Source organism: Dothidotthia symphoricarpi (genome assembly GCF_010015815.1).
Source record: "Dothidotthia symphoricarpi CBS 119687 unplaced genomic scaffold P153scaffold_2, whole genome shotgun sequence".
Lineage (NCBI taxonomy): Eukaryota > Fungi > Ascomycota > Dothideomycetes > Pleosporales > Dothidotthiaceae > Dothidotthia > Dothidotthia symphoricarpi.
In genome coordinates, this window is record NW_022985009.1 from 437,062 (window position 1) to 460,134 (window position 23,073).

Sequence of the window (23,073 nt, forward strand, 5' to 3'; positions counted from 1 at the left end):
GTTGCGAAGTGACAGAAAGCAGTAAAAAGTCAGGCATCTACTGTGGAACATCTAGCAACACTTGCTGACCTTTCGAACCTACGCCGAAGACTGAGTAACTCTTCCAACCACAGGAAACATGACGAATGTTCTTAACGAGAAAGCCCTGAAGGATGCCGGTATCGAGTTTTATGGAGAGGTCGCGGATCTCGAGTTATTGCAAAAGGAATGCCCTCAAGCCAGGATACTCGTCCAGTATCTTCTGGACTTTAAACATATCATTTCCTACGAGCGCTGGGTAAGTCATGTTTCAAAGGGACAATTGCCATGGCCACTTTCTATTAGTTGGGGTTTTGATGTGAGCAGAGAGAGATACGCGAGTTGGAACGGAAACAAAAACAGTTCCATGCAACAACGCCGGGCTGCATCCGCATCCCCGACAAGCGGCCCCCTGAGAAACGTTCTGAAATGCTCAAAGACTACCGCAAGCACTACGACATCGAACGATGTGAGGAAAACTTCAACTTGGCATCGCAAATCAAGGAAAAAGCAGACGGTGTCGAGTCAAAAGAAGAGAAGCGCTGGACTGAAATTATTGAGAAGCACGTTTTTGGGAGGCTGATTGGCGAGGCCAGAGCTGCTGAAAGCAAAGTGACTAAACAGACTGCTAGGGGGGCGATCAATCGATACAGAGCGTGAGATGGCAATCAGTCCTCCCCACAACTCTAGTAGCTAATGCGTTCAGATAGGGAGCTCGACCATAACTGGACCTTTGGCCGTGAAGTTCTCCAGAGTTATTGCAATTCAAACGCTCCTAAGCTAACGGCACCAAAACCGGATCTTTTCTTCAGTTTCCACGCATACGAACACAGTGAAACATACGGCGGGCCATTGAGCACAGACGACTATATCCAGAACTTCAGTCTGACACGGCTGAGTAAGATCTACGAGCAATACGAGAGACTCGCCGAGTACAATCTGGATTGCGAATTTGGCTTCATACCCAGTCCATGCAAAGAGTTTCATTCCTTGAGTGCTTACAAGGACCTGACCTGTTTCCCATGGGCTGTGTGCGAATGGAAGCATCACGGTCATGTCAGCACCACTTACGAGAGGTATTGTTATTGCCAAGCAGCCAACGCTGCTGCTGTCTGTTTGACATTGTTCGCCAACGCTGCTGCTGGAGGGCAGCAAACTCCGATATTAGACGAAATACGTCCGGTCGTTTGCATGCCGTTTGTCGGCCCTGAGACCAAAGTGTGGGTCGTCTATATCACAATGATTAGGAACGGCCGCTACAAATATGTGGGTTCACTACCGAAACTACGTCCTTTTGTATCTGTCACTAACAACCCTAGCGAATGCGTTGCATATGGGAAGGGAGCTTACATAATGTTGTGGACAACGTGAAGCTGTGCGTTATCATTGAAAACCTCCACTTCTGGGCCTTGAACCACTTGCGACCGTGGCTTTCTAGTTGTATCGATCAATGGCGTCGGTCAATTCGTATGATGACGAAATTAGAGCAGCAGGAGAAGGATATATCGGACATGCGAAAGAGCTTTAGGTCTAGACGTGCGGCTACACTCGATGACTTTTTGGCCTCGGATAGTTCCGATACTTCTGAAGAAGATGAAGGGCAGAGTGATGCGGAGAGTAGGGAGGAGAGTGGGGAGGAGAGTGGGGAGGACGAAGAAGGAAGTGAAGAGGACGAAGACGGGAGTGAAGAGGATGACGAAAACTCTGAGTGGGACACTGAAGCTGAGGATGAGGAAACCTTGTATTAGCCCTAAGGGAAAATGTAAAATCTTACCTAGACAGGCATATCACAGAGACTAGAGCTCACGAACGTGCGGATTGTGCAGTTTACAAATTCATACATTCGTACCGCAAACAATCTCAACACTAATACCTGCAAGCCTTGACTAACCAAGTCAACATTATAATTCGCAGTTATTGTCGTTTGTTGTAACTGTGGAAGTCTGAAAAGTACAAACCGTAGTAACAACACTTCAAATTTGCCACGGGTCTCGAAGACTAGATATGTTTTCCGAAAGACTGGAAGGGAGACGAAGGAAGGAAATGTACACTAGACACAGCACACCAGGACACTGACAAACACCATTTCCCAATATCCTCACACCTCCCAACGAAAGTCCCACGCAACACAACCAGCCAGACAGTCTTCTCCGGTCATCCCCTATACACGTCGTAGATATCCCTTGCGCCGTCAAATTTGGCCTAAACCCCACATCAGTCCAGTCATCTCCGCAAATATAAAAGACAACCCACCAACCCACAGACTCAGCACTCACTAAGCCTCAAGCACAAAAGCACCGAGCACAGCGCCAAAAACAGCGCAACATGCGGCGTCGAGAGGAAAAGCACGATGCCGAGCATGCTCTATTTCGCGGGTGTATACAACTGGTATAGCGAGCAGTTCAAGCAGTATAGCAGTTCAAAAAGAAACAGTAATAGTACCAGTAACAACAGCAATAACAGTAGCAGTAATTCAAAGACGAACAAGTCGAGTAAACAGACCAACACTGCAAAGAATTTTGTATTTGTATATAAAAGAGCCCAAGGGCCGGATGCGGAAAGTCGTCACACGAGCACACATCAGGCGCGCCGGAGGCGTCACGTTCGCGCAATTTGCCGGCATGCATGTCGTGAACGGAGGGGCAGAGCGGTGTGTGTGTGTGCGTGTATGTATGCGTGCGCAGTTCTCGTGTTGTGAGGACATGTGAGTGGGCATGTGAGCTGCTGCCGCATGGAGCGCTTAGCTACGGGGTACGGATTCAATTCATGCAGGTACGAGCGAGTGTACTGAGTAATCAATCCAGTTTGTGCACTAAGATCAGGCGGGGTAGCGGGGTGTGGGAAAAGAAAATATGACGACGAAAGAAGTGGGATAGATGTGAATTTTGTTACTCCAAACCTTAACTGCACCTCCTCCTCCCCTCTCCCCCATCCCCATTTCTCCCCGCCAATGCTTGACGGAAATGCAGATCAAGAATGTATCGAAAGAAGCCAAATGAAACCAGACATGCCAGTACAGCTACCAAAAAATCCCCGTGAAATAAACAGTCAATTGCAGACGAGGTGACTACTGATACTCGGCGTTCCACCTCCTAGACGCAGGGGGTAATGCCCCATTTGGCGCTGGGCCTCTCGAGTGCGGTCTAGAATTTGTGCCTTCTGATAGCCCAGGTGCAGGTCGGATCGGCAGAGACATGGCGTTTTGGCTGGCGTTGCTGGATGTCCGGACAGGGTATGGGCGCGGGGGCACTGATCCCTGGGAAGCAGATCCAATAGACGATTGACTAGGGTTGGATGCGTGAGATCTGACATCGGCGGACCCTCTACGCGAGGGGGGTGAGCGTTCACGTAACTTCTCGCGTATCTGAGTTGATGGTACAGTAGGGGCGAGGTAGGATTTGCGCTTGTTGTGTTCGATCATGCTGACAGCCCAAGCTTCAAGATCGACTGGCGTGCGTTTTGCGGCTTGAAGGAAGGCATCGTGGTCCTGGATAAAATCAGTTCATGTCAATCAGGAAGTGGAGTATTGCGCTCACATAGAGTTCCTTGGGGGTTGGTCGCTCTGCTGGGTCCTTCAACAGACACTTTGCGATCATGTCTTCCAGAATCGAGGGGAACGCATCGCTCTTTGGCAGCTTGGGCGCTGGCTCCAGAACAATCTGCTGCAAAAGATCGAGGATACCCTGGGGGCCTCCAGCGTCGTCATCGTCTCCGCTGCCCGCGAAGGGAAATTTGCCGATTGCCAGCTCCATAATGGAAAGACCGACACTCCAAACATCTGACTTGACGGTGTATGGCGACCCCTGTATCCGCTCTGGTGCCATGTATGTGCCTGTGCCGACGAATGTCTCGGCGATGGATCCGTCCAGTTCACTCGATACTCCGAAATCGCACAACTTGATCTGGCCCCTCGAGTTTACGAGGATGTTGGACGGCTTCAAGTCGCGGTGCATGATGCGGTGTGCGCTGTAGAGGTAGCTAAGTCCGCCGAGCACGGCTTCTGAAATCTTGCCGAGCACGTCGACGCGCACAGGTCCAAATGTTCGAGAGACCCAGTCGAGAGAGCTGGTGTGGTTGTCAGTTTCTGCCATGCTGAGAGCTGGGGGCTTGTTCTTACCCCACGTCCATGTACTCCATGCACATTATCACGTCCCCGGTGTCGTTCTGGAAGGCGCCGTAGAAGGCAACAATATTTTCCGAGTTGCAGTCGTGCATGATGCGCAACTCGCGGACAATGCGCTTGCGCACTTCGTTCTTCGCTTCGACGTGTATGACCTGTGCTGGTCAGTCTTGCTGTTGGTGCTTCTGCAGCCCCACCGGCGTCCAACTCACCTTCCTCGCCATGATAACCTTGGTGGCCGAGTGCTGCACCTTGCTGACCGTTCCTCCGTTCCCGTGACCGAGTTCCCGCAGCACAATCAAATCGTCCGCCTTCAGATCCAGCCGGAACTCGACGCCAATCTCGAGTGTGTCAGGGCGGTCCTGGCTGTTGGCGAGGCCGCCCGGGACCTGTGCGTCGCCAGCTGAAGGCGCGGGCTTTGGCGGAGGCGCGCTGAGTGCGAGGCCCTTGACGTTCTTCCTCTTCATCGTCTTCGTCTTGAACGGGTCGGCCATGGCTGCGGTTTGCGGGCGAGGTTGCGGGCGAGGTTGCGGTGAGAGTAGGGTGGCGAGAGCGGGCCAAGTCACGGAGTGGTCAAAGGCAAGCTGCCCTGCTGGACGGTGAGGTGAGGGGCGCAAGGCAGCGCTGCCTTATATCTTGAGATTGCCGCCCGAGTATTGGTCGCCGCAAGCTTGCCAATCAAGTGCAGTCTCCCTAAACAAGGACAGCGCCTATCGAATGACCGCTTTCGGGGCAGGTGCTACAAGGAATCCCAGGCGAAGGGAAAGTCGGGGCTTGATCAGGAAGCGGCCAATATAGAAGTTAGGGGGAGTGTCTTGTCGATGGGTGGTTGTGGACAGCTCAGGAGAAGGTCAGATCGCGATAGTGGGGACGCGCGTGGTGGGGTTGGCACTTTGGATGCATGCAAGGAGCAAGCGCCGGCTGTTAGATTCTGCACGCGGGCGGCTGACGGGCGCAAAGATAGCGTAGCTGCCGTGGGCTTGAGAGAAAGTACACGCAGACGATGGTTCGAAATAGCAGCGGGAGTGGCTCTCCTATGTACAAGACCAGTAGGGTTTCACCATGGCAAGGCCTGCTGTGACCATGCATCACCAACGTGTAGTGCCAACCTTCACCGCGCTGTCAACGGTGAACGAGTTCTACAGCGACGACACTTGCTGCCTCACGCAGGGACTGGGAGCCCAGACAGACCCGATTCTGCCGGTTCTGCCGAGCCCCCCGCGAGGCCTGATGGCTGCTTCACTCACGAACTCTTCCGCGCGCTAAGCACACGAGCTGACTAAGGAGAATATCAGTCACGTGCGCGTCAAGGGTCGGACAAAAGTAAGAGAGCTCCGAAAGCCATCAATCGCGTCTTTGAGACGCCCTCTTGCTCTCCCTACGCCTTTTACCCAGACACCCCAAGCTGCTCTATCGCGAAACCGTCGCGCGCCATCATCTCCATTGCTGTCTCGAGCTCGCCGAACCGCTTCGCCAAACACGACCGCTTGTCGTGCGCGTCCCCTGTGCTGAATCTACGCCATGGCTACAAAAGATCTTTTCGATCTGGACGCCGCACTAGGCAGCGAGGAAGAAGATGAGGACTTTGATGAGGAGATGGGCGAAGCTCGGCCAAAGAAGTCCAACGGCGCGAATGGCATCGACGACTCCAGCGAGGAGGAAGACGAAGACGACGATGAGCGGCTAGCAGAGGCAAGCTATTCGGATGGCGTACACTCGCGCTGGATCACTGACTGTTACATAGGAAGGCGCAGGCTTCATTGCCACCGAGGACGAAGAAGAGGAGGAGGAGGCGCGCAGGGAGCGGCGGCGCAGAAAGAAGCGTAAGAACCGCGAGGCCGACGAGGCGCTCGACGAAGAAGACTTGGACTTGATTGGTATTGAGATTGAGCGCCCAGAAGAGACACAGGTATGGCGATCATTATCTGGCCTTGGATTTCACGCTGACACAAGTAAAGACCAGGTTCAAGCGTCTGAAGCGCGGTCACAAGGAGCGCGTCAAGTCCCGCGGCGTCGACGACATTTTTTCCGATGAGGAGGTCAACGAGGACATCGACCCTCGGGGCGTGGGCATGGACGAATTCAGCGGCTTCATCGAGGACGACCAATTCGAGGACGAGATCGAGGATGACCGCGACGTCACGCAGCCAGGCATCAACCTCATCACACAGGGCCTGCAGGCGGCGGGCTTAGACGAAGGCGCTGAGGAAGACTACAGGGCGGCGTTCGGCGATGGCACAGACTACGACTGGGCCCTGGACATGCAAGAGGCTGAGGAGGAGGAACAGACCGGAGAAGGACGTGAGCTCCAGCTCAAGGACGTGTTCGAACCCTCACAGCTGCAGGAGCGCATGCTTACAGACGAAGACAACGTCATCCGCGAGGTCGACGTGCCCGAGCGCCTGCAGTTGGCCCGCAAACCCTTCCGGGAACTAGAGCTGACGCCAGAGGACATGCAGTCGCGACTGACTGAGGAGGCATTATGGATCACTAAGTTGCTCTGGCCGAAGAAGGGTCTCCCGGGCTACTTCCAGCAACCTTTTCAGAAAGCCGTGCGTAAAGTTCTCGAATTCATCAATCTAGAGGACTACGAAGTCCCTTTCATCTTCAACCATCGCAAGGACTATCTGATCCACGCACCCAGCGACAATGACGACAACGACGACCCCGATAACCCGCCGCCCATGGACGCTCGACCGGAGCGTCTGCTTAATCAAAGTGATCTGTGGGAGGTTTTCGACTTGGATCTCAAATTCAGAGCCTTTGCTGAAAAGCGAGATGCTCTCAGGCAAAATTACGACAACGTGCGGAGTGTCTATCCCGACATTACCGACAACGAGATCGAAGACCTTACGCAAAAGGCTGTAACGATTGAAGAAATCCAGGAGCTCCAGGACTACCTTCACTACCGCTATTCCCAAGAGATGAACGAGGTTCGACAGGAAGTCAACGGAGCTCAGAAGCGTGCTAACAACGCTCGGAACTTTTTCGACAAGTTACGAGGCGGCAAAGCGCATCTCTTTGTCAAAGCTATCGGCATCACCCCCGACGATTTTGCCAAGAAGGCTGAGGGCACAAGTAGAGGTTCTCAGGTCGTTGAAGATCCGCCATACAAAGTCGAAGAGCTCGCCGACCAAATGGCCCAAGCTCCTGAAACCGGAGTCTCGCTTCTCAGGTCCGCAAAACTCTTGTTTGTCCAGGATTTGTTCATGAGCTCTCGTCTTCGCAGGTTCTTGCGAGGCAGCTTCTACCAGAACGCGGTGATTGACTGCATACGCACAGACAAAGGCATGCGGAAGATTACTGAAGACCACCCGTACTACGAATTCAAGTATCTTCGCGGACAGACTTTTCTTGATCTCAATGGTCGTCCTGACCTTTTCCTCAAGATGCTCAAAGCCGAGCAAGAAAGTCTTGTGCAGGTCCGAATTTCGATGGGCAACTACGACAAGTTCAAGGCCAAGCTTCAAGACAAGATTGTTTCCGACAACGTCAGCGAAGTGTCCGAGACCTGGAACGCTCTCCGCAAAGAAGTACTCGAGATCGCCTTGGACAAACTGCAGGGCATCATCGCGAACGGTGTCAAGGAGACCCTGCGAGCTCGATGCGAAGACGAGCTTGCCAGCCGTGCGAGAGAAAATTACTACAACAAGCTTGATCAAGCACCATACAGACCTAAAAGCTCTCCCTTGGGATCCGTTCCCAATGTTCTTTGTCTTTCTCATGGCAAGGGTGAACGAGGTGACGCCGTTATGTGGGCATACGTTGAGAACGACGGTCGAGTGTTGGAGCAGGGCAAGCTTGTCGACATGAAACTTGGCAACCCCGAGCGAAACATTCCGGACGGTCAAGACATTGCGAATCTTGTTGACGCCATTCAGCGTCGGCGCCCAGACGCTATTGGTGTCAGTGGCTGGTCAGTTGAGACTCGCAGGCTATACAAGGATATACAGGAAATCGTCAGCCAGCACAATCTTACGGGATCAACTTATGAAGACGAGAACACAAACGCGGAGAGGAGCGATCCTCTAGACGTTGTCATGGTCAACGATGAAGTTGCGCGACTCTATTACAACAGTGCTCGCGCAGCTATAGAGTTTCCTAAGTACGCACCACTCACCAGGTACTGCATTTCTCTTGGAAGGTACCTGCAGAACCCGCTTGCTGAATACGCCTCACTCGGAAAGGATGTCGTATCAATACCATTCGTCCAAGACCAGACTCTGATACCTCCGGAAAAACTCCTGGACCGACTGGAGACTGCCATGGTCGACATGGTCAACCTCGTCGGTGTCGATTTGCCAGAGCACTACGATGACCCATACATGTCGAAACTTCTACCCTACGTGTGCGGTTTGGGTCCCCGAAAAGCCGACAGGATGGTCAAGGCTATCCAAGCAAACGGAGAAGAAATTCTGTCACGATTCGATCTCCTCGGTGTGTCAGAGAACAGCTCTCGTGAGTTGAAGGCGGCTATGGGTCCCAAGGTCTTTCAGAACTGTGCCAGTTTCCTTTTCATCGTATACGACCAAAGTGAAGAGTCATCCGACTACTTGGATTACACTCGTGTCCATCCTGAAGACTACGATCTTGCGCGGAAGATGGTCGCAGATGCCCTGAACATGGACGAGGAAGACGTCAAGGCAGAAGTGGATGACGGTGGCGCCAGTGCCGTTGTACGGAAGATGGTCAAGGAGGAGAACACAGATCTGGTCAATGACTTGGCTTTGGAAGACTACGCCGCAGAGATCGAGAAGAACTTTGGCCAGCGCAAGCGTGCAACTCTCGAGACCATTCGAGCCGAACTTGACGCTCCCTACGAGGAGATCAGGCAGATCTTTGCGCTGATGACTGGTGACGAGATGTTCACCATGCTGACTGGCGAGACTAAAGAGACTTTGTACGAAGGCATGGTCATCCCAGTGACTATCAAGCGCACATTCCAAGATCACATCGAGGCTAAGCTCGAGTGCGGAATCGATGGTGGTGTGTCTGAATCTGAGTTCCCCGAGGGTGTGGGCAGCGGTGGCCAAGAACCTCGTCACGTCTTTCAACCGCACCAGACGGTTCGTGCCCGCATTTTGTATCTGAATCGCAAAGCTCTTTCGGCACAGCTGTCGTTGCGAGCCGACCTCATTCGCCAGCCAATGCCACGAGCCATCGATCGCATTCCCGGCGAATGGGACGAGCAACAGGAGGCTGCAGACAAGAAGGCCGCAGCGAAAGAGAAGGAAGTTGCCTCAGGCCGACCCAACCGCGTCGTCAACCACCCCCTATTTTTCCAATTCAACGCGACACAAGCAGAAGAATACCTGGGTACCAAGGAGCCGGGTGAACTGGTCATTCGTCCGTCCTCCAAGGGATTCAACCATCTCGTTGTGACTTGGAAGGTTTCCGCTAGCGCCTACCAACATCTCGACGTCCTCGAGCTGAACAAGCCTAACCAGTTCTCTCTTGGCAAGAAACTCACCATTGGCAAGAGCGTTTACACCGATCTCGACGAACTGATCGTCAACCACGTCGAAGCCATGGCCCGCAAGGTCACGGAGATCACACGAGACGAGCGGTTCCAAAACGGCACAAAGGAAGAAACTGGTATGCACTCTCTCTACTTCTCCTCCTTTGCCCCATCATCTCGCTAACACAAAACCCCCAGATCTCTGGCTGGAAACTTACTGCAAAGCCAACCCCTCGCGCTCCATGTACGCCTTCTGCAGCATGCCCAAACACCCCGGCCACTTCTGGATCTGCTTCCAGATGGGCGACAACGCCCCCAAGGGCGCCTGGGGCATCAAAGTCGTCCCCAATGCGTTTGAGCTGCAGAAGAATCTTTACCCCAACATGATGGCGCTGAAGAACGGGTTCAAGATGTTGATCGGGGCGAAAGCTGCCCAAGCTAATGGCCCAAGGCGGTAAGAGCTGAGAAGGTGATCGGCAAGGAGGGGGTGGACGTTGTATTTATAGGCTCGTTTTAATTTTCTTGGACTTTTTGATCGTGGGGTGATTGACGCCTTTGGGGCCCGCATTACTTTTGGAGTTTATGGCGCGTAGAGTTTGTGCGGGTGAGGTGAAGTCTAGATTGGCAAAATCCCGTTTTTGGGGAGCGGAGGGGTTTGTATGTATGTATGGGTGGGTAGTTTGAATATCGCTTTTCTTCGCAAAAAGTTTGATTCCAATCTACTGCTTTTTAATGCATTGTGTGTCTATGTTGCTGTCTCTTTTCTTCGCAATTCATCTGCGTATCACTACATATATGCCGTCTGCGCGTTTAAGCGAAAGGTAATGAGCGTGTTGCTGCATAGTTAAGTTGTGTAAAACACACAGTATCTAGCTATTGAACAGAAAGGAGATCTACTGGCCAATTAATTATATGCCACCTACTTCCTTTCCAGTCTAAATGTGCGTTCAAATCAGCAACAGAGAGAGACAGGAAGAGTGAAGAGGATAAAAGAGGCAGCAGCAAGACAAAAAAGAAGAGAAGAGTTGCGTAGAATAGTGTTTCGTGTATGATGGTATGCGGGGTTAGATTCTGCGGATGCGCGAGAGAGGTGAAGTTGGAGAGCGCGTGTTTATCTTGAAAGAAAAGGTGAGATGTATTGCCGACGAAAGCAGGAACATGGGTTGTTGTTATGCACCCACAGGGATTGCGTGGGCTGTAGTGTATCGTTGCATAATGGTACATCTATCTACGTGAGAGTAAACACCCCACTCATCCCCTCAAACGGCGTGATTGTTCCCCCAACGCTCTTCGAGTCTCCATAGTACCTGAACCGATACATCCCCACCCCAGGACCAGTCAGACCCGTATCCCACGTAACCGTCACGTCGCTCGTCCCCGTAAGGCTATTGACTCTCTTCCACTGGAACACGAGTTCCCAGTCCTCGTCACTCTTGATCTGCGTCCAGGTCCCGTCGGCATTCCCCCTCTCAACCGCGACAAACGTGCCCTCAAGTCGCAGGTTGTTGCGCGGGTTGGCGCCGACAAAGGTCGCGGAGATGATGGCGCCGCGGGTATAGAATTCCGATACGTCGGTTTTGACTTGTCCGAAGTCCTGGCCGAAACCTGCGCCGTCGTAGACAACCCGGCTGATAAAGGAGACACTGCGGTTGCGGTTGTCTGGTGGCGACGGGCCGGCTGGTGGAGTACCTTTTGCGTCGTCGGCGAGGTAGGGGAGGTGTGTGAGTGTGGAGTTGATGAATGCGTTGAGTGTGTGGGGGCCGTAGAGGGTCGAAGCGCCCTCATAGCGCTGGATGTTGTATTCCTCCTCTGTGGTGATGTAGTGCACGTAACTATTTGCTGGACCACCGAGCACGACGATAGGTTCCGCTATGGTGTTGGAGGCGACGAGCTGGTCATGGACGGCTTCGCGCCAGCGGCGACCAGACATGGTAGTTGCCTCACCTGGGGAAACGATGATGACCAACTGGCCGACACGGAGAACTTGGATATCGACAATGTTTGGTGCCCAAGCATATGGTCTTTCTGCTTGTCCGACGTTGAGCAGGACGGGTTTGGGGTACTGGCAGTTCTTTTGCTCTTCGTTTGGTTCTGCGATGAGGCCGCCGACCGCGTTCCAGAATGGGTTACTAGAAGTGCCGGGGTTGTTTTGGACGAAGTCGAAAGCTCCTGAGCCGTCAGATGTACCGGCCGCGAAGGAGTAGCCCATTGCAGCTGGGCAGGTGGATACGACAGATCCGTTCTCTAGTGTGAAAGTGAAGTTGGAGAAATCGACGAAGGTATGGAATGAACGAACGTTGCCGGATACTGGGATAAAATCTGCCGTATCATAGATGCTCCTAGCTCCTTCAAATTGACGTTTGCCGATCTCATAGCATGACTTTGTGCCTCCGTCGTCCAAACCGAAGTACGGACCACGACCATGACAGTCTTGGTTCCGGCCTGCACAGGTGGTGTCGTTTAGCCGGCACTGTGAGTTTGAGCCATCTTCACACCATGCACCAAGGATGTTAGGCGTGGTATCACCGACATTGGCCTGGGAAAAGCCTGCCACGAATCTATCGGCAGCATCCGCATCTGCAGAAACGTCTTGCTCGAACAAATAGGCAGCAACACCCTTGTTGTCTCCTGCGACGAGAGTTTGGTTTGCGAGCAGGCTCGTACCATGGACAGGAAACCAATTCAGAATGCCGACGCTCTTTCCATCACTGGCCCTCGAGAACTTGAGCAGAGACATCGTTTTATCGACGTCATCTGTGTAACGAGCTCTCTCTGCCGCCGGGTTAGCCAGGTAGGCGAACAGACTGCGATTTATGCTCGCATCGTTGATCTTTGCGCTCCCAAAGCTAATAGTTCCAGGGGCGAGGTTTTCATGCGCCCGCTGGATGGACAGTACCGCTCCATCTACAATAGCCCGATAGCTCTGCTGGTCAAAGCCTAAACTTGTGATCTGCGGAAGGAGATAGTTCAGCCAAGCTCCTGGTCCAGAATGACTGTGCGTGGCTGTGACGGCGACGTTCTTCTGCGTGTACATGGAGTACTCAGGTCCCAGCTCTTGGAGCCCTTCGAGAATACCATTTCGGATTGCCGTGTCTCCTGACTGGGTGTCAAGGACCATGTAGACGAAGCGTTCGCTGATATCACTTGGATCGCCTACGATGAAAGCGCGAGAGTACAAGCGTTGACGAACACCTGATCCTACTTGGGCCGAGTTTGCATAACCCATCATATTGATTTGGACGACTGGCCTGCACATCGATCAGAACCTTTTTCTTCATGCAAAGCCCTCCAGACATACCCGGTGATGTCCGCCTTTCCCACTCCAATCAGGTACTGCGAAGGATCCTCGACCAGTCCCTCATACTGACTCTCACCATTCAAGGTTGTTTGTTGTGCGCCACTGTACGTTGAATCCAGTCTCCAGTGCCAAAACTCGACAGAAGGAAAACTCAAGTTTATTACAAGCTGTGAGATGATCAGTGAGGCAACGAGTGCCGTGCCCAAGGCCACGACGATATGTGAGCGCGCCATTCTCGCGAAACATCAAAGCCAGAGGTGTGTGGCAAGAGACAGCACGCGCTGGTCAAGGGCGTTCAGGCCATATAGACGACCAAGCACATGACGGGGCTTCTGTTAGTAACAGACACGCGACTAGAGGTCCGTAACACAGCACTGGCTCTCACTGCCATGGTCGGCCGGATGCCTACGGAAGTGCGTCTTACCGGGAGAGGCATGGAGTTCGGTTGGTGTGTAACATTTCGGGCCTCTTTCCGCGATCGATGCAGGGATGTGACGTGTAAATTAGTGGGCCGCCAGCAACCTCTCTTGTTCATCCATTCCCAAGACTCTGCAACGCCTGTTATCGTGCGCGCCGACTGCAGCCATGCCACTTATTCACGAATCCTACGACTCCCTCCCTTGTACGTGCAGTTGGATGCTTCCTGGTCGCCTAGCATGTGATGCGCGTGGGAGGAAGACGCGCATGCGCGGTACCGATAACTGACAGACTGCAGATGTCGACACACCCGTCGATGACGCGACCCTCGCCGTGGCGCGAGCCACCATCGATGCCGAGATCAGAAGCGCAGGCGTAGACACCTCAGACCTCCACCCGGCGCTCATCCCTGCCGCGAAATACACACCCAAGTTCTCAGACTTCATCGAGCGCGAACACGCGCGCCTCGACGACGACCCAACCTCCAAGCTCTCAGGCATTGACATGAAGCGCTACGAAGACCTCGACGCTCCAGAGAACACGACACCGACCAGCGACGAGGACAAGCCAGAGCTGCTGCAGCAGTGGAACAAAGCCCTGAAACAGGCATATACGAGCTCAGAGTACGTCGAAGCGAGGCTGGTACAATTGGGTCTGCTGGAAAAGTACGGCAAGAATGCGTGGTTGGTAGGAAATTCGCAGCTTGAGGACATCTTGAAGGACATTGAGACGGAGTTGGCCGATGTGAGGAAGCAGCAGGAGGAAGTCGATGGTCTGAGGAGATCGCAACAGGAGAGTGTGCATGGCGAGATCAAGACGCTGGAGGAAACGTGGAAGAAGGGCGTGGGGCGGGTACTGGAGACGGAGGTCGCAGCCGAAGGATTAAAGCAGCAGATATTGGAGCGACGACGAGCTGGCGCGGCTTGAGAGTATATGCCAACATATTTTCTGGAGACTTCACGACGAGATCAGGAGCGACAGGAATAGCAACAACGATACCCATGTTCGGCACATAATCAGCGGTTCACTACGTCCGTCCAGACCAGACATCGCCCGAACGCAGATGAAAAGTGCTTCTGGATCACAGGGTTGCAAATCGTTCGACGTAACCCTTAAGATGAACCAAGCCAGGGGCTGGAGATAGTGGGACGAGACAGCACGAGGATTGGGATGTGTAGATGAGAGTGCAGGAGGTCGCAGATTGCTGCTGCAATGCTGGGTCTATTCTCTATGTGTATTGAAGTAACACGCAATACACATCATGAGGAACATCGATAAAAGGTTCATAATTTATAGATAAAAACACCTCAAAGCTTACCCGAAATCAAAGTACCACCATCCAAGGCAATAGTCGCACCATTGACCCACGCTCCCGCCCTGCTCGACAAGAAGATACACGTGCCCGCGACATCCTCAGGACTCCCAATCCTGCCCATGGGCACATTCGCCTCAATGACATCCTTAAACTGCTCCAGCGTAGCCTTCATCATCTTGCTCTGAAACGGACCGCAAGCAACCGTATTACTCGTAATGCCCCTCTTGCCCAGATGGCTTGCCAGCACTCTACTCAAGTGGTGTAGACCCGCCTTGGACGCCGAGTACGCAAATGTTTCGAGCTCAGGGACGCGCAGGCCGTCGACGCTGCCGATGTTGATAACGCGCGCGGGCTCGTCTTTTGTGGACGCGGCTTCGAGGAGGGGAGTGACAGCTTGTGTGAGCTGGAAGACGCTCTTGAGGTTCAGGGTGATGACGCGATCCCATGCAGTGCCGGGGTATGTGTCGTAGCTCTCGCCCCAATTGCTACCGCTGTTGTTGACGAGGACGTGGAGCTCTGGTACTTGTTAGCCTGCCGGCTGCTAGTTGGGCTGGAGTTGCAATGCGTACTTCCTTCTCGCTTCTTAATCTCCTCGGCCACTTTCTTGTACGATTCCTCCTTGTACAGGTCCGCGGCAATGAAATCCGCTTTGCCCTTGCCCAGCGCGTTCAGCTCCTTGCATGCTTGCTCGCACGCCTTTGCGTCTCGTGACGATACGTAGACTGTTGCGCCGTTCTGGACGAAACCTTCGCTGATCATGCGACCGATGCCTTTCGCGCCGCCAGTCACTAGGACTACTTTGCCCTGCAAGATGATTAGATCCACGTTCGCAAACAACGGAATAGAGATCAGATAAGCCTACCTTGACGTCAAAAAGTGCCGAGTTTTCCATCTTGAAAGTTCGTCTGTAAAAAGTAGAGATTGGAGGGAGAATGACAAGATTGGAGAGCAATGCGAGAACGCGAGACTGGGGTACACCCGTCGCCGGTAGTCCGCCAAAGCTGGGGAACCGAGGCTCGGTGCATTGTTCTTCCTTGCCGTGATCGCAACGTTTAGGTATTCCACATTTGTGCAGAATACTCCGTTGGTTAAGATGCTGCACGTACGTAACACCGAAAGATGCTATCTCGATGTGAAGCTGCAGTCGGAAAAGATGATGACATGGCGTTGTGAGTAGGATCCATACTGACTTCCCCTCCTTTATGAGTCGCAAGAACAACTTTCCATTCGTGCAGAAGAAGTGGATAGATAGGTGTGACTCCTTGTCGTACGAGTTCTACTCCACACCTTCTCAATGCGGTTGCTTATCGTGGATTGGCAGCATGAATTCTTAGTTGACTAGAGATCTTAGTGCTTAGCAGCGATCCCGCCGAGCAAGGCAACAACATCAGTGTAGCTGACTGATTTTTTGTTGAACCGAGTTAATCATATCATCACATAAAGGTGTCGTAAAGGCGTCGTAAAGACGACCAGACTGACACAGAAGCTCTCACAAACATTTAGCTCCAATTCATACACTTGCCGATTCCAAAAGAAATGTCTGTCTCGTCTGCCACCCCACGCCAGCGTGTCAGAAGCCTTCTACCCACCATATATCTTGGTCGCCACAAGACCGGACCCAAGAATAGCTTGACAGATGTCCCTGGAGTCCTAGTCTCTACGCAATCCATTCACGAGTCTGCAACTTATCCCAATGCCGCCCCTAAATCTATCAACACTGGTGTCACCACCATTCTGCCTGGCAAAGACTGGTTCAGAACGGCATGCTTTGCCGGAATTTTCAGCTTCAACGGTTCTGGGGAGATGACGGGTAGCCATTGGATCCAAGAGACAGGCCTCCTCCATTCACCCATCATCATCACCGGGAGTTTCGGCGTCGGGTCAGCCTATAACGGCATCTACGAGCACGGGATTCGAGAGCATCGAGACGAAAAGGGGAAAGTGAACTGGTTCTTGCTACCGGTTGTGGCTGAGACATTTGACGGCTTCTTGCACGATGTGTCGAAGTTTGCCGTCACTCCTCAGCATATTGTAAAAGGCATCGATGAAGCGAGCAGCGAGCCTGTGAAAGAAGGCAATACTGGTGGTGGAACAGGCATGATCTGCCACTGGTTCAAGGGCGGAACTGGGTCTAGCAGCCGTATCATAGCCGCCGAGGAGGGCAAAACGTACACCGTCGGTGCCCTCGTCCAAGCAAATTATGGCAAGATGATCGACTTTAAGATCGCTGGCGCGCCGATTGGCCGCTTGATCTTCCAGGAGCAGGAACGCAAGGTGAAGGAGAACCCCAACGACCCTGAGCTCTTGGGCCAATCATCCCTTCTATTCAAGATCGCGGAAGCAAAAGACAAGAAAGACGGCAGTATCATCGTCATCCTGGCCACAGATGCACCACTTCATCCAACACAGCTCCAGCGCCTGGCGAAACGTGCAACCGTCGGGCTTTCCCGTGTCGGTGGCTGGGCGGCGAATCAATCAGGCGACATCTTCCTTGCTTTCTCCACGGCCAACAATCTAGAAGTGCACTCTGTGCCTGGCGCGAAGAAGGAAGCAGACCCCTGGGTCCCAAGGGAATTCGGGATACAGATGGTAGACGACATGACCATCAATGCTCTGTTCGAGGCAAGCGCAGATGCAGTTGAGGAGGCGATTCTGAACGCGGTGTTCATGGCGGAGAGCATGGATGGGAACGGGAACAAAATCGATGCCCTGGATTTAGGCAAGGTACAGGAATTGATGCAGAAGTACTTGTAATGCAAGCAATAAATCATCATGTTCTGGTTCAACATTGCATCTTTCTCGTCAGCAACAAGTCTATGTCTGAACCATATAACAACCACCAACCAGCACCCATCCCTTACAAACTCTCTGACTCCACGCCCCTCCCTACCAAAACATACCACATCCCCAACCCCCTCACATTTCTCTCGCGAGGCATTGCGAAACGCAGCAAACACCTCGTAATTTCCAATCATGCATTCATACTCAAAAGTCCTACAATCCCCCATCAAAACCCTCGCCAGCCACGGTCCAACGGCAAAACCGTCCAACCCACATCCTGTCCACAAGAACCGAGTTCAACTCCCCGACGTGTCGCTTCTCCATCGGCCACTTATGTCGGCTGCGACTGCACCTTGGGGAACTCAGTGGGGGCAATTGAATCGGTCGTTCGCAGCGAACATCACGCTCTCAACTCGACACCAAAAGAGTTAGTTGGTTACGCTGTTGATCAGATTCTGCGACAGAGAGAGACTTTGGAGCAAAGACAGAGATCTCAAGTGCGCGCTGGAATTCCTCTTCAAAAACAATTTGGCAGGCAGAAAGTCCAAGCCACAATCCAGATGAGGTGTGCCTGTTCGAGCGTCATTTGTACCCTCATACATGGGCGACGAGTAACACTCTCACTTCATTCACAACTTCGAGAGAAGACTGGTATCACAAAACTCGCACCCTCAGTTAAAGATTTATGGCCAAGGATATACTCAGTTATGCAAGCAGTTGACAACACTGGTCAATGCTTACAGGAATTTTCTAGAGTAGTTTGTTTTTGTTAGTAGAATACTACAAGTGATATGTATTTTGCTTGCAGTATCACCCCCCCTGTAACAAAAGATGGCACAGCTTTCTCATGTTGTTAGCGGAACAGCAAGAACATTGTTATTGTTATTTATTACAACTAGTACCTGATTATTTAAGATCTTTACACGAGGTTAAAAGTGTTACAAACTGTTAGTACTTTAAGTTCTATGAAAAATCCTTTGCATGGTCAGGTTGCTGCATGCTGCTCGAGAGAGTGTCTTGATGACACATCAAAAAGTCGTGCCATTTTTCGTGACAAGACAGTGGTATGAGGACTTTGCTAACATAGCTAGAGGGTCTCGACCAAGCTATGCATAATGTGGTAGAGAAATGGGGCGTAAACTTGGAACTCCCTTCGCGCCTAAAGAAGAAAAAAGCTTAGCAAGTTGACTAGATAACCAACAAATGTACCTCTGCACATCTTAATTACGATAGGATTCAAGTTCACGGCGAATTTACCCGCCCATGACGTTAACGGTCCGCGGGACTAGACGATCAACATTGTTTGTGTCGATCTGAGGACGTGTCTTGAATTCGTAGACGGACTAAAAACGAGTGAGCTCGAAAGAGCATAAGCGTCGTGTATGCAATATCCAAAGAACGCATAAGCCTTTTATTGGCGGCATGGCTTGTGATGTGTCTGCAGCCTTGGTGTTTCGTATTGTTGAATAGCGCTCTGTCGTCTGTGCAGTGAGAAGCGCTGGAGACATTGATGTGTGAATTGCGTAGAGTCGTGAGGCTGAGGCCGAGGCCCATTAAGGCGTTTCGATTCGAGATCAAGATGGAACTAGCCCAAGACAAGAAACCGGATGTTCCAACAATACCATACAAGATATACTTGATTTCTGAAGTGATCCAACATCTTGTAACTATCTAAGTCTGATTATTCATCTTTCTTCCTCTGGCAGCATCTATACGTTCGCATACAATAGCGCTACTAGGCAAGTTGATTGAGATATCCCAACGTTATGCTACTTCCAGTTTCTCGCTTCAGGCTAGACGGCAGACCATCAGCTCGAGACGAAGGTCCGCCAAGTGCAGACGTTACAGATCGTAACGACAAAGGACTGGGCATGGGAATCTGGAAAATCGAAAATGCCATAGGTGCCCAAAGTGGGCAAGTGTGATAATGTGGGCCGGGATCCTTGTGGAGGCCGCGAACATGGGACTTTGCCAATTCCATCGACGCGAACGATCGGATTTCTGCTCGCGATTCAAAAGGATCCAGACGGGTGTGAAGCACGATCCTGAGCTCCCGACGATCGAGGCCCCCTTGTGAGAGTCACATGGATCACGATCGACTGCATGTGAACATTTTAACATCTTGCGATCCCTGTTTTTGGTGCTTGTAGAAGTACTCATGTGTGCTTGTTGCAACTAGATCGAGTGGCCAGCTAACTGAGATTGTACTTGATTCTGGTCGGTAAATTGAGCCGGGCCAGTGATAATGCTACTTTTTGAACAGCCGAAGGTTCGAGGGAATAAGCAGGGCGTCATACAACGTGCTTTGTCTAGATGTCCGGCTTGCGAAGCCGTGTGCACGTAGATCTCAACTCCAGCCCGCGATGACAAGGCTGGATGCGCTAACTTTGACGGGCATGTCGAATCGTCGGGGGAAATATGAAACCGAGTCCAAATAATGGGGCCGCGAGAACAACAGATGACAAGAAATGGGTGCAGCTTTCGCATGCCATTTGAGGCTGTGAGAGGCGAAGGGCTAACCTTTAGTGACTTGGCTGACCGCCCTGGTCCAGACCATGGCCTCTTTTCACGCAAGCGTACACTGGTGAACGCTATGACCATCAGACCACTACTAGGGAAACAAGCCGAACCTCACAGTTTCCTGCGGGATGGTCTGGAGCTTCCAAATAACTATGCGGTTTGCCCTGCAAATCCCATACCTACCCACAGACGTCACAGTTTCCTCATGGCGATCACTCCTTCTTCGAAATCGCATGCGATGCCAAAACTGACTGCAATTCTGGACCGACTTGGCTTGAACGAGTATCTTCAGGTCCTTACCGAAAACGGGTTTTACAGCTGGGAAACCGTTGTCGACATTACCGAGGAAGATCTAACGGCTCTGAATTTCAAACTTGGTCACCGGCGAGCATTACAACGAGAAATTGCTACGTTTCGAGGAATTCCATCATCTCTATCTTTGGGACCTGAACCTGAACCTGAACCTGAACTATCAATCGAAACAACATCTCTATCAACAACTGCTCTCGAGACGCTGGTCCGGCAGACAGCTACCCCACCACCGCCACAACCGCGGGAAAAAAGACGATACAGGCGGCACCCCCGGCCAGACTCTAATGCACCGAAGAAACCGAAAACGGCTTGTACGCTTCCTCGCTGCTTTTGTTGTTGTGAACTTCGTTTAACGACTTAGCAGACGTGAATTTTGCGGATCATCTCCGAACAGACCCTGTAGTCAGCCAACTTTCCTTTGTGCACATCGCAAGAGAAGTTGGCCGAAGATGGCAAGAATTACAGCCTGAGGAGAAGCGAGTATGGGAAAGCAATGCAGCCCGGGCCATGCAGGAGTTCGAAGCTCAAATGGACGAATATAAGAAAACCGATGAATGGCGTAAATATCAGGTCTACCTAAACGACTTCAGGTCACATCAGTCTTTAGCGACATCAGTGAAACGTCCGAGTACAAGCCGGTCGATATCGCGCGTCCCCAAGGATCATCCACGTGCCAGCCCAGACTCTTCCGACAGTCCAAATTCCTGGCCCTCGAGTTCATCAATGGCGACGGAGGCTGAAGTATGCCATAATGCTCTTACGCTGGCATTTAGTGAGCTGGTGTCGCTTCGAGGCGAAATTCTCAACCAGGGATCGCAACCGTATGACGAGCTTCATCTACCGTCCGAAGAGCTTACTCGTCGAGCAGCGTATGCGTTTGTTCGAGGCACCGGTTCGCTCTTGTACATGTGGACTTATGAACAGGTCAATGAAGTTCTTGACAGAGTCTACAGGCCACAAAAAAGAGTAGATGCAATGACCCTCGCAGAGTGCTTTACAATTGCCGCAATGGGCGCCCACTATGACATGGAATGCTTTCCTGACCGGATTCGTAAAATGCTGTATGCATCGGGTACTTTACATTTCCATGAGAAGACTGCCCGACAAGATTATTTGCGCACTATGCGTCTTCTTTTGTCAATGTCCTTCTATGCGCTGCTCGAGAAGCATATGAGCGCCAGATACCTTATCGGTGGGTAAAGACTTCACTATCAATGTCTAAATACTAGACTGACGAGATTCCAGCGGCGGGACTGCAGATAGCTCGTTGGAAGTGTCCACCTCTACACACCGTAGTGGTGGGTGACATTTGGAGAAAGATCTTCCGGAGCTTGATCTTCATGGACAGTTGGCTCTCATACACATTGGGCTATGCCTCTGAGGCTACACCCAACGACGTCCAGGTATGTTAGTAGCGGTTGCTCGGTGATGACATGCCTGACAGACGCAGATCGCCTGCTCCTCAAATCGACCGGATTTGATAACGATAGATGAACTTATCCATACGCAGACAAGTAAGATTGGCCTAATAGCGGCCGAAATCTCCAAGACCCTTGCATCACCAGAGCTCGCTACTCGTGAGAATGTTACTATGCTCACCAAGAAGCTCGAGGCTTGGCGTATGGAAGTGCCTATCATGCTACAGATTCCTACTCTCACTTCTAGTCATCCTCCAGACTTGACAGTATACCAGAGGCGTGCTATCCTGATGGTCCACGTGGGTGGCTTTCTCTTGCAGTATCAATATAAGTGTAAACTGACAACCGGATTAGATTATGTACCTTGGCGCACTCATCCTACTATATCGTCAATTACTAGTTGCTACAGCCGAGAGTCAATTGACTGGTGACGCTGCATGCAATCTGAATTTTTCAGCCGACGATTCTCGCAGGCATCGAGATGAATGTGCGGTAGCAGCCCAGCAGATTACCCGCATTCTGGGGTTGATTCATTTTGACGGCACATTGACCAAGCGCTGCTGGCTGATCATGTGAGTATATATATGATAGTGTAAAGGTGGACCTGATAAGCTGACCTTTCATCGTAGTTACTGGTCTTTCACATCCGCCATCGTCCTTCTTTTCAGCGCCACAACAAAACTCATGGACAACCAAACCGACGGTGTTGACGCAGATCTCACGTACGCCAAAGCATGCATGGACATCTTGGAACCCTGTCGCAGCTTTGAACCGATATCAGCTCGTTATCTTGACATACTGCAGCCATTGTATGACTCGTTGCGCGACGTCCACCAGCGAATGGTTGTCAGGGCAAAGACTAGCATCTTCTCCTTGCTGCAGGCAGATTCAGGTTTGCTGAGTCCTCCTGTTCTGGTCTCGAGGCAAGAGATGGGCCCAATTTCCGAGAAGCTGTCCATACTCCTCACCGATCCCTTTGGCCGAAAACAGAACGTGTTCGGCGACGGAAGTACGAGACGCTTGCTGAACGCAGATGGCTCATGTTCAGTCTTTTGGTGGAGGTGAGAAATGATGAACAGATGGCTGTGCATGAGAGAATGACAAGCTACACAACGATGCAAGAATTCGGCATACCAGACACGTCCTTGGCATCTGCACGCTGAGGTGTCTGTACATGAAGTCTTCCACGACTGCAGTCCAGCGACACTCACGAACCCTGCAGTGACCCCTGGATATCGATGCGATCTTAGATGTGTGGAAGTGTCTGGGCGATCAATCCAGGAAACGTGTCGCACCCTGCTTCATCTGGCGCCCAGATTTGCCAATCGCGCCTGAGCAAGGTAGAGCTCGCGCTTGGATTGATTTGGCATGAGAGTGTTGTTAGGTGTCTGGGGTTTGCAAAGGCGTTGGCTGCAT

General features: G+C 51.9%; 9 protein-coding genes across 9 annotated transcripts; 6 read left to right on the top strand and 3 right to left on the bottom strand.

Moving 5' to 3' along the window:
* Window positions 1–118: 118 nt before the first annotated feature.
* On the top strand, window positions 119–1,766 carry P153DRAFT_392475 (uncharacterized protein; the record flags this gene model as incomplete). Its single annotated transcript, XM_033671151.1, has 4 exons — window positions 119–277; window positions 346–674; window positions 729–1,284; window positions 1,338–1,766. The coding sequence occupies 4 exons, from the start codon at window positions 119–121 to the stop codon at window positions 1,764–1,766; spliced, it is 1,473 nt and encodes a 490-aa protein (XP_033528218.1).
* Window positions 1,767–2,220: 454 nt separating this feature from the next.
* Window positions 2,221–2,900, top strand: P153DRAFT_99599 (uncharacterized protein). Its single transcript, XM_033673546.1, has one exon. The coding sequence runs from the start codon at window positions 2,369–2,371 to the stop codon at window positions 2,714–2,716; it is 348 nt and encodes a 115-aa protein (XP_033528219.1). The 5' UTR covers window positions 2,221–2,368; the 3' UTR covers window positions 2,717–2,900.
* P153DRAFT_99598 (kinase-like protein) lies at window positions 2,901–4,795 on the bottom strand. The gene is made up of 4 exons (XM_033673545.1): window positions 4,351–4,795; window positions 4,136–4,293; window positions 3,555–4,083; window positions 2,901–3,505 (listed from the first exon to the last, which is right to left on the bottom strand). The coding sequence occupies exons 1-4, from the start codon at window positions 4,630–4,632 to the stop codon at window positions 3,086–3,088; spliced, it is 1,389 nt and encodes a 462-aa protein (XP_033528220.1). The 5' UTR covers window positions 4,633–4,795; the 3' UTR covers window positions 2,901–3,085.
* A 714-nt stretch (window positions 4,796–5,509) lies between these two features.
* Window positions 5,510–10,322, top strand: P153DRAFT_306412 (transcription elongation factor Spt6). Its single transcript, XM_033664630.1, has 4 exons — window positions 5,510–5,830; window positions 5,883–6,047; window positions 6,097–9,733; window positions 9,795–10,322. Exons 1-4 carry the CDS (start codon window positions 5,660–5,662, stop codon window positions 10,052–10,054), a joined length of 4,233 nt encoding a protein of 1,410 aa, XP_033528221.1. The 5' UTR covers window positions 5,510–5,659; the 3' UTR covers window positions 10,055–10,322.
* Window positions 10,323–10,410: 88 nt separating this feature from the next.
* On the bottom strand, window positions 10,411–13,258 carry P153DRAFT_362890 (neutral ceramidase precursor). Its single transcript, XM_033667245.1, has 2 exons — window positions 12,895–13,258; window positions 10,411–12,844 (listed from the first exon to the last, which is right to left on the bottom strand). The coding sequence occupies exon 2, from the start codon at window positions 12,823–12,825 to the stop codon at window positions 10,825–10,827; it is 2,001 nt and encodes a 666-aa protein (XP_033528222.1). The 5' UTR covers window positions 12,826–12,844; window positions 12,895–13,258; the 3' UTR covers window positions 10,411–10,824.
* A 181-nt stretch (window positions 13,259–13,439) lies between these two features.
* On the top strand, window positions 13,440–14,655 carry P153DRAFT_306418 (uncharacterized protein). The gene is made up of 2 exons (XM_033664631.1): window positions 13,440–13,516; window positions 13,610–14,655. The coding sequence occupies exons 1-2, from the start codon at window positions 13,480–13,482 to the stop codon at window positions 14,236–14,238; spliced, it is 666 nt and encodes a 221-aa protein (XP_033528223.1). The 5' UTR covers window positions 13,440–13,479; the 3' UTR covers window positions 14,239–14,655.
* P153DRAFT_392480 (NAD(P)-binding protein) lies at window positions 14,507–15,916 on the bottom strand. The gene is made up of 3 exons (XM_033671152.1): window positions 15,489–15,916; window positions 15,196–15,430; window positions 14,507–15,142 (listed from the first exon to the last, which is right to left on the bottom strand). The coding sequence occupies exons 1-3, from the start codon at window positions 15,516–15,518 to the stop codon at window positions 14,619–14,621; spliced, it is 789 nt and encodes a 262-aa protein (XP_033528224.1). The 5' UTR covers window positions 15,519–15,916; the 3' UTR covers window positions 14,507–14,618.
* Window positions 15,733–17,406, top strand: P153DRAFT_362893 (peptidase family T4 protein). The gene is made up of 2 exons (XM_033667246.1): window positions 15,733–15,795; window positions 15,978–17,406. Exon 2 carries the CDS (start codon window positions 16,163–16,165, stop codon window positions 17,378–17,380), a length of 1,218 nt encoding a protein of 405 aa, XP_033528225.1. The 5' UTR covers window positions 15,733–15,795; window positions 15,978–16,162; the 3' UTR covers window positions 17,381–17,406.
* A 2,726-nt stretch (window positions 17,407–20,132) lies between these two features.
* Window positions 20,133–22,722, top strand: P153DRAFT_372395 (uncharacterized protein; the record flags this gene model as incomplete). The annotated part of the gene is made up of 6 exons (XM_033669390.1): window positions 20,133–20,550; window positions 20,604–21,431; window positions 21,485–21,642; window positions 21,690–21,956; window positions 22,012–22,229; window positions 22,287–22,722. 6 exons carry the CDS (start codon window positions 20,133–20,135, stop codon window positions 22,720–22,722), a joined length of 2,325 nt encoding a protein of 774 aa, XP_033528226.1.
* Window positions 22,723–23,073: the final 351 nt, after the last annotated feature.

Bases quoted from the DNA above. Each gene is read 5' to 3' on its own strand.
- P153DRAFT_306418 (XM_033664631.1), top strand. From the start codon at position 13,480: ATGCCACTTATTCACGAATCCTACGACTCCCTCCCTT. The intron at 13,517-13,609 runs GTACGTGCAGTT...GACAGACTGCAG, and splicing joins ATCCTACGACTCCCTCCCTT to ATGTCGACACACCCGTCGAT.
- P153DRAFT_99599 (XM_033673546.1), top strand. From the start codon at position 2,369: ATGCCGAGCATGCTCTATTTCGCGGGTGTATACAACTGGTATAGCGAG.
- P153DRAFT_392480 (XM_033671152.1), bottom strand. From the start codon at position 15,518: ATGGAAAACTCGGCACTTTTTGACGTCAAG. The intron at 15,431-15,488 runs GTAGGCTTATCT...ATCATCTTGCAG, and splicing joins CGGCACTTTTTGACGTCAAG to GGCAAAGTAGTCCTAGTGAC. The intron at 15,143-15,195 runs GTACGCATTGCA...AACAAGTACCAG, and splicing joins GATTAAGAAGCGAGAAGGAA to AGCTCCACGTCCTCGTCAAC.
- P153DRAFT_362890 (XM_033667245.1), bottom strand. From the start codon at position 12,825: ATGATGGGTTATGCAAACTCGGCCCAAGTAGGATCAGGTGTTCGTCAA.
- P153DRAFT_306412 (XM_033664630.1), top strand. From the start codon at position 5,660: ATGGCTACAAAAGATCTTTTCGATCTGGACGCCGCACTAGGCAGCGAG. The intron at 5,831-5,882 runs GCAAGCTATTCG...ACTGTTACATAG, and splicing joins ACGATGAGCGGCTAGCAGAG to GAAGGCGCAGGCTTCATTGC. The intron at 9,734-9,794 runs GTATGCACTCTC...CAAAACCCCCAG, and splicing joins CGGCACAAAGGAAGAAACTG to ATCTCTGGCTGGAAACTTAC.
- P153DRAFT_99598 (XM_033673545.1), bottom strand. From the start codon at position 4,632: ATGGCCGACCCGTTCAAGACGAAGACGATGAAGAGGAAGAACGTCAAG. The intron at 4,294-4,350 runs GTGAGTTGGACG...TGACCAGCACAG, and splicing joins AGGTTATCATGGCGAGGAAG to GTCATACACGTCGAAGCGAA. The intron at 4,084-4,135 runs GTAAGAACAAGC...CAACCACACCAG, and splicing joins ATGGAGTACATGGACGTGGG to CTCTCTCGACTGGGTCTCTC.
- P153DRAFT_362893 (XM_033667246.1), top strand. From the start codon at position 16,163: ATGTCTGTCTCGTCTGCCACCCCACGCCAGCGTGTCAGAAGCCTTCTA.